The 16393-nt window shown below is 38.5% G+C and overlaps 1 protein-coding gene across 3 annotated transcripts in view; it reads left to right on the forward strand.

Annotated features, from left to right (window-relative positions):
• si:dkey-34e4.1 (carboxyl-terminal PDZ ligand of neuronal nitric oxide synthase protein) overlaps positions 1 to 16393 on the forward strand; it is a 78566-nt gene that overhangs the window by 49454 nt on the left and 12719 nt on the right. For all 3 annotated transcript variants that reach the window (XM_012866184.3, XM_021318346.2, XM_036140404.1), the window contains 4 exons: positions 140 to 315; positions 7589 to 7750; positions 9884 to 10088; positions 12160 to 12472. In XM_012866184.3, coding sequence (XP_012721638.2) covers positions 140 to 315; positions 7589 to 7750; positions 9884 to 10088; positions 12160 to 12472 — 856 coding nt within the window. The remainder of the gene's footprint in view (positions 1 to 139; positions 316 to 7588; positions 7751 to 9883; positions 10089 to 12159; positions 12473 to 16393) is intronic.

Raw genomic sequence — 16393 nt, forward strand, 5'->3', positions numbered from 1 at the left:
ATACCATCTATGTTTAATCGGTGTTTAATGAATGATTTATCGTCAGATGCTGGAGCTTTCAGAAGACCTGTAGGACTTTGCACATTAGTACAACACAGAGGGATGAATCCAGGTTTTTTTTTGTGTTTTCCCTCCACAGCTCGTAAACTCTCAGGAACTGAGCGAGGCGAGGAAGATGAGGACGCTCATGAAAGAGGGCATGGAGCAGGAGGAGGAGATCTTCTGGTTGGTGGTTCGCTGAGTGAGAAGGCAGTCAGTGAGATTCTGCAGAGCCTGACCGAACTGAACGTGGTCAAACCAGGCCAGACCATCATGGTGAGATGCTTAAGGAAGCGAACACATGTCTCGAAATGATTGCGCTACATAAATTGGAATAAGGGCGGTTTGTTCTCCTTGGTACTTCTGTCCTCACCTGTAATATATATACGACCAACTGTGTTTTAGTATTACTAGGAAAGATGTTCGGACTTCTTAGAAGATGGTTATTATCCGGCAAATTTCACTTTGACCAGTGGACTGGAATCATTCTTTTCTTTGTGCATTAACCCACATTATACCACAGTCTGGGTGAATATTCGATTCTGATTGGCTTCAGGATGTCCGTAACAAAGTGTTATAGGACACCTATAAATAAGTTCCTGTGAAATAGCCTGATTGTTCTAGATAATTGCGCTGGTTCAATCGGCAAGGCAGTTGATGCTGATTACATTGGCAACACGTCACAGCGAGAGAGATTATATAGTTCTCTCAGCTGCTTGTTGTGAAAAATCTAAGATTGTAATGGTGAAAGACACATAGAAGTATTAATGATTGATTCAATATTTATTTATTTCGTGACCATGGTATAAGCGGGATAATGCTCGTCGAGCTCTCCATTATCAGAAGTTAATGGACTTCTCAGAAGCAAGCATATGACGTGAAGTGGAGGACGGTTCATGCCTCCGTGTCATCCATTAATTTCTGATAATGGACACCTGGTCGGACGTTATCCCTTACGTGATTACATTGCACTCAAAAATCAGAATTTATTCAGGTCTGTAAAAGCCCCTTAATTATGTAGACAATCAGCCCTAGAAATAGCATGTGTTCGTTGTGGAAGGTTTCGCTGTGAAGAGTAAAGGTTAGCTGTTTTTTTTTTTTTTATGTGACTAAAGTGTGTTTTCCCCTCAACAGATTTAGAAGCCTACTAAAGGAAGCAATACAATTTATATAGGAGTATTTCTGTTGTTTATTTTGTTGCTGAGTAATACGTTGAGAGAGGTTTTCTTTTATATTAACACCTGCCATGTAAACAAGGGTACATATTAAAGTCCAGTTTGCTTCGTGACATATCAAGGCTGACACATGGGAAATACTTGTTAAAAGAATTCCTGCTAAATATCACTCAGTTTTGTCTGGAAATTTAAAAAAGGATTGAAAATGTTAAGAAGCTCTATTATTTTTATGCTACAAAATAAACATTTGCTGAATTGTTGCTGTAGAAATAGTCCTGCTTAATAATGTCAAGGCTGTATTTAAGCACACTAAATATTTCTGCTACGATAAATATCATACCATATACATACAACAGAAAAATAAAAACTGCCATAGAAAACTGCAATCGATGCATCTTCAACTGTAAAGTCTTGAACTTCTTTTGCCTAATGTTCATTCTCACTCAATCTGGGGTTCTGCCAAGTGTGAGCTGGGAGGCACCTGTGCCCTCTCTTGGAAGTTCACTGATATAAAATCATGTTTGTCTCGGGTTGATGTCAGTCAAGAGCAAGAAAAGCTAAACGAGAATTAAGACACTTTTATTTAATCTCTGTGGCGTGGCCCACATAAATACAGAATAATATTGCACACATTCCAATCGTCTATGTCAGCAACCCTTATTGCAATTTTTATAGAGAGTTGGGAAGGATTATTAATAACAACATAAACGGAAGAATTAATCATTTCTTTCTAAAATCTTAAAACACCTAACTCACTATTTTAGCAGTAGAGTTATGAAGTTCAGTAATTGCAGTTTTCTTGGTAACTTAAGTAGATTATTGGAAACCCATACTTCCTTTACAGCATTGCCAAAAACATGGTTCTAGCTGTTTTGGGGATTACGTGTCCTTCTAAAGCACATGAATATTTTTTTTTTTAAATAAGCTTTAGGTTTTTGTGTGATAAATATGCCATAAAAAGTCATACTGGCCAAGACAAAAAAACATTCTCTTTTCAAACTGAATGCAGTTTTACTAGAAATTAGTTGTAACATTAGTTAAAAATTGAAATCGCCAACAGGTTTAAGTGGAAAGAATTGTGCATATTTCCCTAGAGATATGATTTGGTAGTCAATAATTCTGGCCTGGCTTAATCCCCATCAGTTCACCCCTGGGAAGGGACGGCAGGTATTGTATCTAGGTTATTTGGATGTCCTGCAGAATGTGCTCTTATCTCATTGGGAACTGACTGCATAACTATTACTCACGTCTGGTAATAAAAAACAAGGGCTATCTTCCTTACTTGTTTCCTTTTCATTAGTTTAAATGTGATGAAGGGAATTTACTTCACAGTTCTCTAGCTAAACCTTTCAAATACCTAAATTCTGCTTTTAGTAAATTCTGCTTTAGATTAAGCAAGATGAACAATTTGATATCTTGTAGTTGTGAGAGAAGTTTTTTCAGTCTAGTTTTGGAATCAACATTTTAGAGCACATTTGTTTTCAGGCCAGCCACGCGTACAATAACTCTCATTTACCGAAGGAGCTTTCCAGGCAGCAACGAGTTTACATTTCCAGATATAGTATATGAGGCTCTACCTTAAAGGCAAAAGAGCAATAGTCTGCCAAAAAAATCCTTTTAGTCTGCCACAAAAATTACCAGGAAGATATAACCTTGGCTGACTCAGAAGAAAGTAGGAGAACTGGCAACGGCAACATTTGGAATTGATTTTATATCACAAAGCATTTCAGTGGCCACTTAAAGACTGCTTCCAACAAAATACATTTAAAACTCTTAGCCAACTAAAAAATAAAAAATAAATCATTGCATTTAATGTAAGCCTGTCTTGCCGTGAGTTTCATCTTCTATATTTGTCAGCAAAAACCAAACACGTATTTGCTCTAAAGAGATTTCAGTTAAAGCTGAATTAAACCTTTTAAAACTTCTGATCAGGTTATATTTGCTGGTAATAATTTCAGCCGGTTTATACTTCTGCACCAGGTTTTATGTTGCACAATATGCAAGAAGTTGCAAAATGATTCATACCCCTTGAACTTTTCCCCAGTTTTTTGAATGCTACAACCACAAACTGCAAGGTACTTTATTGGGAAACTATGTGATAGAGCCGTATTTGCACTATTTAGATCTTCACTGATTAACTTCAGACATTCTCTGCAAGAACCCCATTGGCCCCATTTACCAGTGGTGTTTTTAGTTGATGATGGTCCCAACATCATTCAGTTCGTTAATCAGCACCTCCTGTGGAGTTTTGGGCTGATACACATAAATTATAGTTAATGGTCTGTTATCCTCTTGAAGATGTTGTTGCAAATTTGCTTTAAACCACCAAACAGCCACGGTGGCCGATTTATACCCCACATGCCTGCTGAAGCGTATTCAGCAGTACCAAGGACTTTGCTGCCATCTAGTGGTCAAAGCTAATTGTATGCAATTAGCTCTGTCTAATTTAATTTAATTGTGAAATGTACATTTATTGTCTGTGCCATTATACACAAATATTGTATACTACCGGTCAAAAGTTTTACAACACTGCAATTTATCTGGTTTTATATTAAAAATTATAAACTTGTATTCCTTAATGTACTCCAAAATAAAAACAGAGAACTAAAAACAAACACAAATAATAATAATAATAATAATAATAATAATAATAATAATAATAATAATAATAATAATAATAATAATAATAATAATAATAATAATAATATGGAATCAATTCAGAGTTATGCTAGACTCCCACAATCCTGCAAGGATAATTGGCTAAAGACAATAAATGGATGGGCATTTATTGTCTTTACCCATTTTTAAGTATTGATATACTTAAAAATGAGTGTCAGCTTAAATTCCATAAAGCCTGCAGGTTGTTTCTGAAGATATTGTTTTTTTTTTCTTTTGCTAACCAATGTACACATTGGAAGAATACCTAAAAAACAGCAGAAATAAGTAGAAGTTTAGAGATCCCTGTAAACTAAACATGCATATTGACAGATTACTGATTGTTTACTTATCTGCTCCCTGTGAAGTTACTTTCATAGCTTAAAAGGTTCGTGTTTGTTAGTTAAAGTGTTTATCAGTGTTAGCAACATGCCCGCAGTCATGGGTGGGCTTTGGTTGAAATTCAGCCCGGTTTGGAGAGGCCTTTCATCCGATCACACGACGGATGCAAGTGGAACCATAATTTTGACATGAATATTTTATTTGCCGTTTAAAAACACTTTTTTCAACCGTTAAAACTATGTATGTATGTATTCAATGATAGAAATAAAAAGAGTTTTCAGTTTATGAAAAATGTACTAAAGAAACAACTTGCCATAGAAATCATGGCAAATGTTAGGGAACAAAAACTACAAGTTTGGGGGCGCTAGTTGCGCAGCGGGTAGCAAGACCCATGTACAGAGGCCTTAGTCCGTGACGCGGTCGACCTGGGTTCAACTCTGACCCAAGGTCCTTTGCACCTTGTCCAACCCCCCTCCTGTCAGCCTACTGTGTTAAAAAGCGAGCCAGTAGAACTGCAAAAAAAATCTCCAAAATAAAATAAACAGGTATACCTTAAGATGCAAGCTAGACTGGAAATGAATCAGCTATTAGCTATAAAATGTCAAAAGGTCTGGGTTTGGACCTGCAATCCTCAGATCTCAAGAGATTTAATATAATTCAATGCAAACACAGATTACCAACCTGGCACGGTTTTTGGGTGGCTCCATCATCATCATCATCATCATCACCTTCTCATCCTCTTTTTCCTGGAACTCTTCATCTGTCTCCTCCTCCTCACTCCTATGGCTGGCTTTATCCTGTCCCTCTGCATCAATTCCTCAACTAAAACTGACCTCCTCAGCTACAAATAACAATAACATCAACAATAATGAACATTATAAAATTTACACTGTTAGAATACAGATACTATAAAAAAAGAAACAAGGAAAGCACTAAACACACAAACACAGTAAGTGCATTTTGAAACTTATTTCTGTTTGTCTTGGGCTTGTAAAGAATAGTTAATATAAAAATACAACAGGAAAACAGCATGTAGCCTACATGTATTAAAATATTGTCCTTTAAACACACACTCTCGACAGTAATGTCTTCCTCTTCCTGGTCAGTCAGCATAGATTGGTATTCACTTTAATTGATAAAGCAGAGTAATTATTTATACACATATGTTGTAACCCTTAATGTCCAAAGCACAAACATAATATATGCTAAGTCTGGGAAGGGCCATGCAGGGAGTGTTTGCAAACCTGCTGCAGCCATGCTGCTCGGTCTGGTGTGGTTACTGGCCTTGCTGACTGGAATCACGCTGACCTCGGCCCCTCCAGTAAAGATCTGCGGTCCCGAAGTTAAAAATAAAACGCAGTAAAAATGTAATTGTTGGGTAATTTTGTGCACAGGCTGCATCCTGCACACATTTTCTCTACTCCACTCATCTATTTCTCCTTTCCTTCCAGTACCTTTGCTACTTTATCGCGCTCCAGTTTCTTTCTTACTTATTTTTTTCCAAATTAGGAGAGGCCATTGGTATCTTCGCTTAATGCAAGATATGAGACTGAACCGGTCTGACGTTGCTTCGCGCCCGCGCAGCACCATGGTTGTGTTTTTGATGAGGCAGACATGTGGAGGAAAAAAAAAAAAACCACTGGCCGATTCAGCCTGAAAAAGACCAGCTGGCCGGGATTCCTCCCTGACCTCTCTATGGCCACCGTGTCCCTGCCCACAGTAGACGGTTTATTTTTCCGACAGATATGTCGACTCACATAGCTTGTTGATGTGTTTTGTGTTTTTGTTGTTATTTTTTTCCGTGTTCTTTTTTTTGCAAACTTCTGACCAACTGACTTCAACAGCTTCTTTTTTACAAAATGAAAAATTTAGCGTGTTTGCCATCATTAAACTATATGTAGCTCACTGATGACTTAGCAACAGGTGGAGAAGTGGTACATATTGTGTTCAACGCAATACATTTTCATGTCTCTTATTAAAATAGGTTTAAAACTATATCAGGAACAATGTTGCTGATTTTTAAACTGTTTTTTTTTTGTGTGTTTTTTTGTTTTAAAAGGTATCTTAGAGTAAAGCTGGTTGCCTAGCTGGGGCATTTCAGTAATTAAAGCTTAGTTTTTTTTTCCCCTTTTATCAATTTAATCAGCGTGTCCATAATTGTTTTGCTACTTGCTTATCATTGTTTATTTTACCAAGGGTTGTAGATATATCTCACAAAGTAACATTAATTTTACGTTCATTAACATTAATTCACTTTGATTAGCTCAATGCCCTTTTATTGCTGTAAATTATTTGAGAAGCTTCTGCTTAAGATGAATGTTGAGTGATTTCACGCAATATTTTAATATTTCACTGTAATCTAAAGTTACTAAAAGTAGTAAAACAAATATAAGAGATCAATGTAGATTTCTTTATCCAATTTAGCCTCTCAGGTGAACCCAGTTAATTTAACTCAGCGTTTCGACAAATCCTGATTGGTACTTGTTAGATCACTGTTTCCTGGATTCCCACCTGGTTTAAAATTAGAGATAACAAATGAGCAGAAACGTTTTGGTTTAAAACATCTTAAAATTGGTACGGTGTTGTTTTTTTAACTGTAATATCGCAATTTGTTTTAGACAGCCTAATCTGTAAAATATCCTTTAAAGGCTCTTTACAAACAAACGTCATGTCGGTGTCTGGTAATCTGATATGGGGTTTTAATCAAAGTTTGAAGTGATTTTACAAAGTAAAGTGATTTTTGTAACTTTCTTTCGGTCAGCTAAGGGGGCTTCATCTGTAAGATGGCCTTTATTATTTACATTGAACTATGTTTATTTTTATTATGCTATGTTTCCCTCTAGTGGTTTGTCCCGAGCATTGCCATTATATGGACTCATTTTCTACGACAGCCAAAATAAAAGAGGTGCAACTATATATAGTATGGCACGTTTTTTTGTGCAAACCTATTCAGTAACTCAGAGCTCCCCCCCACACACACACACATACCCCACCTCCACCTGCCATCCTATCTCAGCATTAATAGATTCACACTGAGTTTCTCAGTAAGAGCCCAAACATTATGTTGAAAAACTCATTTTCTCCATGCATCTTGTTGCTGTGAAAATGGGATAGAGAAGGAAAGCTGCTTACGGATCATCCTATTTCCTTAGGGGAAATGGTGCTGTTGGAGATCCTATCTAAAATGATTGAGTTCTGTGGTGGAGACTTAGTGAAAAACATACCAGAGTGAGTTTTTAGTTTGATGATATGATACTGAGCTTGGATTAATCTGGGTTTTGTGAGTAGCCACAGCAGGTCTCGGATCAGGTCATCGGTGTGGGTTTTTTTCTGCTAGAACCATGATCGCTCTCTGTATTTGACCTTTTTTTCATCAGGACATTGATCGAAGGTCAGTCTTCACTGTGACATCCCAAGGCATCATCCCCAGCAGCCCTTGCTCTTCGTCTCTCACTCCACTGGCTTCTCAGCATTACCTGCAGCTCCTTCAGCAGCAGCTGCAGCAGCAACAGCAGCACACACAGGTGGCCGTCGCACAGGTAGGACTCTAACACAGGTAGGCTGCTAATACAGGTAGGACACTAACAAAGGTAGGACACTAACACACGTAGGACTCTAACACAGGTAGGGCGGTAATACAGGTAGGCTGGTAATACAGGAAGGACACTAACACAGGTAGGACACTAACACAGGTAGGACACTAACACAGGTAGGGCGGTAATACAGGTAGGTTGGTAATACAGGAAGGACGCTAACACAGGGAGGGCACTAGTACAGGTAGGAAGCTAAACCAAGTAGAACACTAACACAGGTGGGACGCTAACCCAAGTACGACGCTAACACAGGTAGGACGCAAACACAGGTAAGAAGCTAACACAAGTAGTTTTTAAAAAGGGAAAAGAAGTAAACACAAGTAGGGCGCTAACACTGGTACACTGCAAATTATTTGAATCTTATCAAGATAAAAAAACTTAGATTTAGAAGTGTTAGATAATTTATCTTGTTTTAAGAGTGAATTTCTTATTTTAAGTGTTCAACTTTACACTATAATCTCAAATCAAGCACAACCTTATCTTTTTTGTCTCAAATAGGCATGAAATCTTAAAATGAGGTAAATAACTGTTAAAATAAGATCTTTTACATTTCTCCCCCAAATTCTCATCAAAATAAAGCTTGTTTTAAGATTCAGTAACAAACTCAAGTTGCTTGATTCAAGAGTCACACAAAAAGCATCTGAAAAAACAGAGTTTATTTGCTCTGACTTCAAGTATGTTCCGACAGGCTACTTGGTTTAGCTTCCTATAGGAAGCTAAACCAAGTAGAACACTAACAGAGGTAGGACACTAACACAGGTGGGACGCTAACCCAAGTAGAAAGCCAACACAAGTAGGGCCCTAACACAGGTAGGAAGCTAACACAAGTAAGATGTTAACACAGGTAGGAAGCTAACACAAGTAGGACACTCACACAGTTAGAAATCTAACACAGGTAGGACACTAACATAGCTAGGACACTAACACAGGTAGGAAGCTAACCCAAGTAGGACGCTAACACACGTAGGACGCTAACACAGGTAGGAAGCTAGCACAGATAGAACGCTAACGCAGGTAGTACGCTAACACAGGTAGGGCGCTAACACAGGTCGTAAGCTAACACACGTAGGACACTAATAATGGTAAGACGCATACACACACAGTGCTGACTTTGTACAGTGGGAACAGCAGAAAGCAGATTGTGAGCATGAGACCTCTTTGTAATGTCAGAATCAAAGCCTTTTTCAAAACACCTACACAGAGTGGGATCATTTTGATTGTCGTTTCTTGTGTTTGTTTTTACTTAGAAAAAGGGAAAAGAAGTAAACCTAAGCAAATGGTATGATGTATTGTATGATGTTGTTCCACTAGAGGAGAAAATGTCCAAGATCATGATGCAGCGTCCTCCGATGTGCCGCATAGAAAACATCTCCAAACGGATCTCTTCGTCACAGCAGTACTTTTAAAGCCACCACAATCTTTGAAGACATTGTTTGTTCTTCAAGTCCTTCTCTCACTGGTGCTGTCTTGTGTTGTTGGTCTGCAGTCAGTTTTAGTAAGGACCTTGATTTGGGTCAAGGACCTGTTTTTCTATGGACACCCCCACCCATGCCAGTTGTCACAAGTCAAAATTTGTTACAACCTCACACACATTTTACAGATTTTATTTCATCTGCAATTACAAGACAAAAACAAAGACAGACATCCCTTATCTCGGCTGCTGTTGTATAGCAAATGCAGACGTATTAAAATACTTGTATATTAAAGAGTAAACATGTTTAATGTTGATTCAACGCCACTAGGGGGCAGCACAAAAACAAGAATAAGGACAGATGAGAAATCATGTTATTTAATGTTATTTATGAAAGCTGCACTCAGTTTATATCCACTATACTCCTTTGCATGCAAGTCACTTTTCACTGAGTTGCCACTCAGTCATCTAGGATGTGAAGCAACTAAATTTCAGTCAGTCAGAAATGTCTCAATAAAAGAAACCTCAGTTTAAGAGTCTGAACCATTCTGTGAGTGTGGTGGGAGGTGAGATGCTACGGTAGATCAGAGAGGATCATTAAAGAGACATTTCCATTGACTAATGTTTGCAGACAAACAGATTCCTTCTGCCCTTTGCTCCTGCTCCAGGTGCAGCTGCTGAAGGACCAGATGGCAGCAGAGACCGCTGCTCGCATGGAGGCTCAGGCCCGCATCCACCAGCTGCTGCTGCAGAACAGGGACCTGCTGCAGCACCTGGCGCTTCTCGTGCAGCAGCTGAAAGAGATGGAGGGCCGCACCCAGATCACAACGCAAGACAGGCAGTCGCAACAGGAGACTCAGGCCAACGGACACAGTAAGTGACCCGATGGACGACCGGAAGGGACAGTGTGATTCTTTTCTGCAAACAACGCCAGGTCAGCTTCCTCAGGTGCTGCTGTCCTCATTGCTTGCTGATCTCTTTGTCTGTGGATGAGGCACACAGTCATGACACTAAACACATTTGCGTCCCATGACTATCTACTAACAAAGGTGGATTTTTATAGTTCAGAGGCTATTTTAAGAGTCCACTCCTCCAAGGACTTTCCTTTAGCACCACTTCCAGCGTTTCAATTATCAGTATAGAGGAGAAAGAAACTGCTCTCCAGGTGGTAGTAAAAGCAATTCAATAAATCTTTGATGATGGTCAGGGCTTTTTTTTTTATTATTTTTGCGCTAAAAATATATTTTTCAAAGGAGACACAGGCTTTCAATTTCTCAGACATAAGGAAAAAGAATAGAAGTAGTTACGCGGTATGTAATAAAGATGAAACAGAAGATGTTTAGAGCTTCAAACTGAGAAGTGCTCAATCGTTTTACTTTGAGCTGTTGCTTGAATTAGAATCAACTCAGTGCGACACAACTTTTTGGTGTTTGAGTTTAAAAGTTTCTGTATGTCTGTTTCTTTCCTGTTCTTTATGTTCCTTGGCTATTGCCATTAGGGATGGGTACCTTTTCCATTTGAACAGATACAGTAACGATACTTGGTACCTGGGAATCAATATTGGTACTTAACGGGACCTATTTTCTGTACTTTTGTGTGTTTATGTAGTAATACATGTTAGTTTGTTAATCAATTTAATTCATATATATATATAATTTTTTTTGAGCGATAGATAGATAGATAGATAGATAGATAGATAGATAGATAGATAGATAGATAGATAGATAGATAGATAGATAGATAGATAGATAGATAGATAGATAGATAGATAGATAGATAGATAGATAGATAGATAGATTGATTGATTGATTGATTGGCCATAACCACCTGTAGAACAGAGTACAAGACTTACGACTCAGACGTAGTGCAAGAACTGTTTTTTCAAAAATAAGCAACCTATCAGAGACAAAGTGAAAAACAGCAGACGGCTGTTCCCTCTGGTGTCGCCAGTAACCCATGTAGACAATATCTGGCAAAGTGGCCGGCACAATAATGCAGCAACAATCTCTGTGCCCATGTTGATGTCTCATAAAGGATGTTCATGGCATTATTCATACTGCAAGGTCACCATATTCTGAACTGACATCAAAGTTGCGGTCATCTCTAAATCTTTACACCAGCTCGTGATTATGGTTGATGATATATCATAATAGCGCGAGGGAGGCTGTAATTTTAGAGCACAGAGAGCAGGGTGTTAGTTGGACGTTAGCAAGATGACTTCCAAGAATTAGCTGTAAACAAAACTAACAACTAAGGCTGATGTAATTAAGGTCAAAATGGTCCACTGAAATGGCATAATTAAAAAAAATGAGATTTTCTTTGCAATACTGATGCTTTTTTAGGTCTAATAACTGGATGTAACAACTGTTCCTCAACTTGTCTTTGTGTTACCCACCAACGTTTTCAAGCAACAATTGAATTTGTATTTTTCCACATTAACTGTGCAGAATTCATTTTTAAATGCCTTCTGTCAGCATTATCCCAGGCTTACAGGCTCTCGGGGAGAGTTGTGTTTGAATTAAAACCTCTCCTTCTGGCACTTAAAACCATTTTATACAGCTGTGTTTACACCAGATAGAAAAGAAATGGCTGCTCTTGCCAAATGAATAATAAATAAGCACATGCTGGTTTCCTCCCTGTGCAGTGTGCATGGATTTGTGTGTGCGCGTATGTTTTTATTTTTGTCCTTCTGTGTATGTGCCGTTTAATTTGTCACATCGTGTTTCACGCTTGTATTAATCATGTCATCTCTCCTGATAGGAAATGACAGGAGTAGGGTGGGTGGCACTGTGCCAGCTTTCTCCTTTGTGCTGAGTCAGCGTTATGGGGGATGATTATAAGCAAATCATTTAAAAAAAGGCCAACATTCAGGGTATAGTTAACTCTTCCCTTTCGTCTCTTGTTGAGTCCGACGGCAACACGTTGTACTCTCTGTCTGTTCCAGGTGCTCCGCAGTCGGCACGCAGTTCGATTTCAACTTTGGCAAAGTCATTATCCTTGAATCTGAAGAACCAGTACAATCAGACCTTAGACCAGCTCATCACATCCATGCCCGCGTGGCCCGTCTCCCCAAACCAGGCGGACTGCGCCGAGTCCTACCTGAACCTGCTGAACCTGGAGAACAGCAGCGGGCCGGCGGCCTCGTTTACCGAGCAGGAGCCGCTCATCAGAGCCAACGGCGCAGCGGGAAACAAGGGGAGCTCCAACGGCGAGATCGTCCAGTTCACACCAAGGAACTCCGCCGACGTGGATGAAAAGTAAGACTGCTGACCTCGTGCTAATAACACACAGGTCCATGTTGGTTTGCAACGCGTCATCAATCTGGTTTCTTCAGGTAGCTGCGAGGAAAGCAGGACGATGATGCAGCAACATTTAATGTTACCGCGGTGGGAGTTTTTAGTTCTTTTGTGGGAGGCCGAACACTCCACACAGGCCATGCAATAACTATCGTGCTTATGTTGCACTATTATAGCTGGCTGAAATAAATTAAGTAGTCTTGACTGTGAGCGTGGCATCGTGCCCCTTACACATATCCAGGGGGACCTATTTCCTGCGACACAAGCAGCGTTTATCCTCGATTTCTTGTTAGCTACCATAACTCTCAGCTGGTGATGCGTTTGGGGAGGAAACCTGTGTGCTCAGTATGGTTCTGTGGGCAAGAAAATTGTTGCTCCGTCTCTGCCAATTAAAAGCTTCCCGTGTGGATACGGACCGGAACATAATCGCATTTGCTGTGTTTACTGAGAGAAAGTTAAATTAATTGCTTCACATGGTCTGTTTTAGGTGTTAGTCATGTTCCCTGTTACAATATGTGTAAGAAATAAATAGGTTCAGATTAACCTGTATCAATCTGTCAGTTTAAACCGTTTTTCTAATATAATTTAATTTAAGAATAAGTTCTAATTTATAGAGGAATACATTGTACTATGGGTGTGGTGGAGTGGGCTATGGGCTGTAGGTAATAAGTGCCTGGGTGTAGATGTGCGTAGGCACATGTGAGCATTTATATGTATATCAATATGTACAGAATATAGATTTATGTGTTTACTCAATGGATTTAGAGTAGTATGGACTCATAAGTAAAGTAGGAATCAGGAAGATTGTTGGTGTTAAGGACTATAGGAAGGAGAAGGACTATTTATAATCACTAAATTACACATAATACAAATTATGACATGTATCATTATATATGCATTATATTTTTATGTGTTAAATTTATGTTGCTGTATTGTCTGAAATAAATTATTCATTGATTTATTCATTCAATAAATATATAAATAATATCTACAAAGTATATTTGCATCCCAACTTAGAATTCCATATGCGTCATGTAATTAAAAACCATGAAAATACAGTTAGTTTATTGAACAACTCCTTCTTTGATTATTAAGCCTTGATGCACAAAATAATTATCAAAATAGCTTTAAGTAAAGGTGATACTAACAGATGACTTATTTAGATGTAGGGCTGTAAGATTTAGTGAAAAATCTAAATATATTTCAACCATGATAGCGATTTAATTTAGACTTTTCTCTGCATTAACAACAAGCAACAAAATTGGCCTGTTGATAAAGATTTTTGTAAACAAGGACTATTTAAAACAAGAGATTTAACTGTTTTTATTCATCTGAATATTATCATTCAGGAGAATAGCTTTTAAGAGAATAGCTTGTTGAGTTGTACGTCAATCCTTGTTGAACATAACGTGCAAAGTGCAACAAACAAATCATTGCCTTAAACAGTCTGACCGGTACTTAATGCTGTGGTGAGATTCCTGAAAGTTTCTGGTAATAAAGTCTGATTGTATAAACTCTAAAACAAGTAATACAATTACATTATCTGACTGCTGCAACTCTCTACTCTTCCATCTGGAGGCAAATCCACTTTAAACATATCACTGACACTTAAAGGACGTGTCTCACCCATTAATTATTTTTTTATAGCCAAAAATTGCAGACCTCTGCAATTTGGAAATTGCTGTTTTTTTTTTTTTATTAGTCAAGCATAGCTTAAATAATTTCCCTCTGGGATTATTAAAGTATTTCTGACTTCTGATTCTGATTCTGATAGATAAGCTCATACTAGCTTAGCTTCAAATTGACCCAAACATAAAAGGAGCAACAGCAAAGTGTTGAATTTTTCAATGTCCAAACACCGTATGTCCGTTGGGATATTCATATGTGTTAACGGTGTCAGTTTGCATACGAGGTAGCCAGGCGAAAGTGAACATCCTGTCCCTTTTGCTGTTGTTGCCGGACAGCAGCTCAGCTCAGCTCAGCAGAAAGCGCCTGCAGGTAATGACAAAGCAAGTGCAATCAAGGGGTTATTTTTTTGGGGGAAAAAAAGGTTTGAGTTAGACGAATAAGGGGATGAGATCTGGGGTTAAACGCAGGTTAAGAGAAGCTTGTGAGAGAAGGTTTAAAAAAAAACAGTATAACAAGCCAGTTTTAAATCCTCTTTTTTTCTTGGCTAATAACTCATTCTAAACTGTTTTTAACGCACATTTAAAGAGAGAAATGACCCCTTCATCAATAATAAATGCATTTAGCCTTTAAAGGATATGGGAGGTTTTGCTTCTCTCTGTTTTGCACTTGAACCAGCTCCACTTCTGTACCTCTTGGGATGTGTATGAATTCTCAAGGATGGAAAATGTGACTCGTGCTGGTCCATCTATAACGCCAAGGCTCATAATCGCATTTTAATGAGTATTTTAACAAGCTTTTAATCCTCTTAAAAAAAAAAAAAGCATTTACAACATTAAATCACAAAGACTTCCTCTGCACGACAAACTGCGTTTCTGTTTATGCTCCGTTTTCTTATCCTCACTCCCAGAGTTTGCTTTACTCAGAAAGTGCTTCGCAGACGTCTCAGACGACGGCGTAGTGAACCTGATTTCAAAGCAGCCAAAGGACAAAGATCTTGGATCGGCTTAGCGGAGCTACGTGTGACGCTGTCGTGTTCACGCCGTAATTTCAAATGTCTCCTCTGTGTATTAGCATCTCTTAGTGTGTGACTCCTATGCTGTGGCGTCCTACTGCACTGACTGCCAGCCAGTCCTGTCTCTCATCCCTTTACAAGCTGAACCTCTGTCCTGCCGCGGCACGTGTGTCAGAGTTTATTTTTAACTTCATACACAGAGAAAGGAAAGCCAAAAGGAAACTTAAAATCCACGGTTACGCTCTGCAAGTGGGTAGCCATTTACACACCACGCTCAGAATAGAATAGAAATGCCGTTATTGTCTCACAATGGGGAAAGTCGGGCGTGACAGTGGCAAAAACGCGTTGACAGGATACACTAGATTAAGTAAGATAAATTTTAAAAAAAAAGCTAATTTAATGTATCTTACAATATTTCCATTTTGTGTCTTACAAAAGCTGCAGCATCTTGCAAAGCAAACTACTGAAGTGGTTACATGATTTACTAACCAGATTTTAAAGTAGCATTTCTTTCTTTGTTTTTTTTCTTTCTTTGCTTCATATCCACTTCTCTTTGCCTCATTGCCTGAGTTCTACCACCTTTACACAGATTTGATTCATAAGATGTTTTGGTGCTCAGAGGGCACTAAAAGGAAAGAAATAGAATGAAGTATGGGTAACTTAACTTTTTTTTTTGCTTTGAAAGAAAGGACGGCCGGTGAACTTTGGTCACCTTTTAGAGGTAGAATAGCATAGACTGAACTGGTAAAAGAATAAAATGAAGTCAAGTGGATGAATGTTTGGTGATATGTAAACGATAAACCACATGCCGTATTTTACGCTACTCTCTTGCCTGACTCCTTTGCATCTCCTTTTGCTGTAGTCAGACTGCCCTCCCCCGCCACTGCACCACACATTTTATTGCTTTCATTTTCTTTTGTTTTCTTGATTCCCCTAGTGGATTACTGTTTACAGCCTGAGTGGCTGATTTTATGTTCTGCGAACTGGCAGACTAATACTCCTCTAGTCTCTGCTCTCATCGAGCTGACCCCCCCCCCCCCTCCTTTCATCAAGCAAAGCAGTGGATCTTGACTTCACATGAATCATGGACTTTTCCTGTTATAAAGACGTTTTCCATTGTGAGCGATGTATGGCTCATATATATATATATATATATATATATATATATATATATATATATATATATATATATATATATATATATATATATATATAGTTTTGTCATAAATCTGGAACGTCGA

Source organism: Fundulus heteroclitus, chromosome 8, assembly GCF_011125445.2.
Source record: "Fundulus heteroclitus isolate FHET01 chromosome 8, MU-UCD_Fhet_4.1, whole genome shotgun sequence".
Classification (NCBI taxonomy): domain Eukaryota; kingdom Metazoa; phylum Chordata; class Actinopteri; order Cyprinodontiformes; family Fundulidae; genus Fundulus; species Fundulus heteroclitus.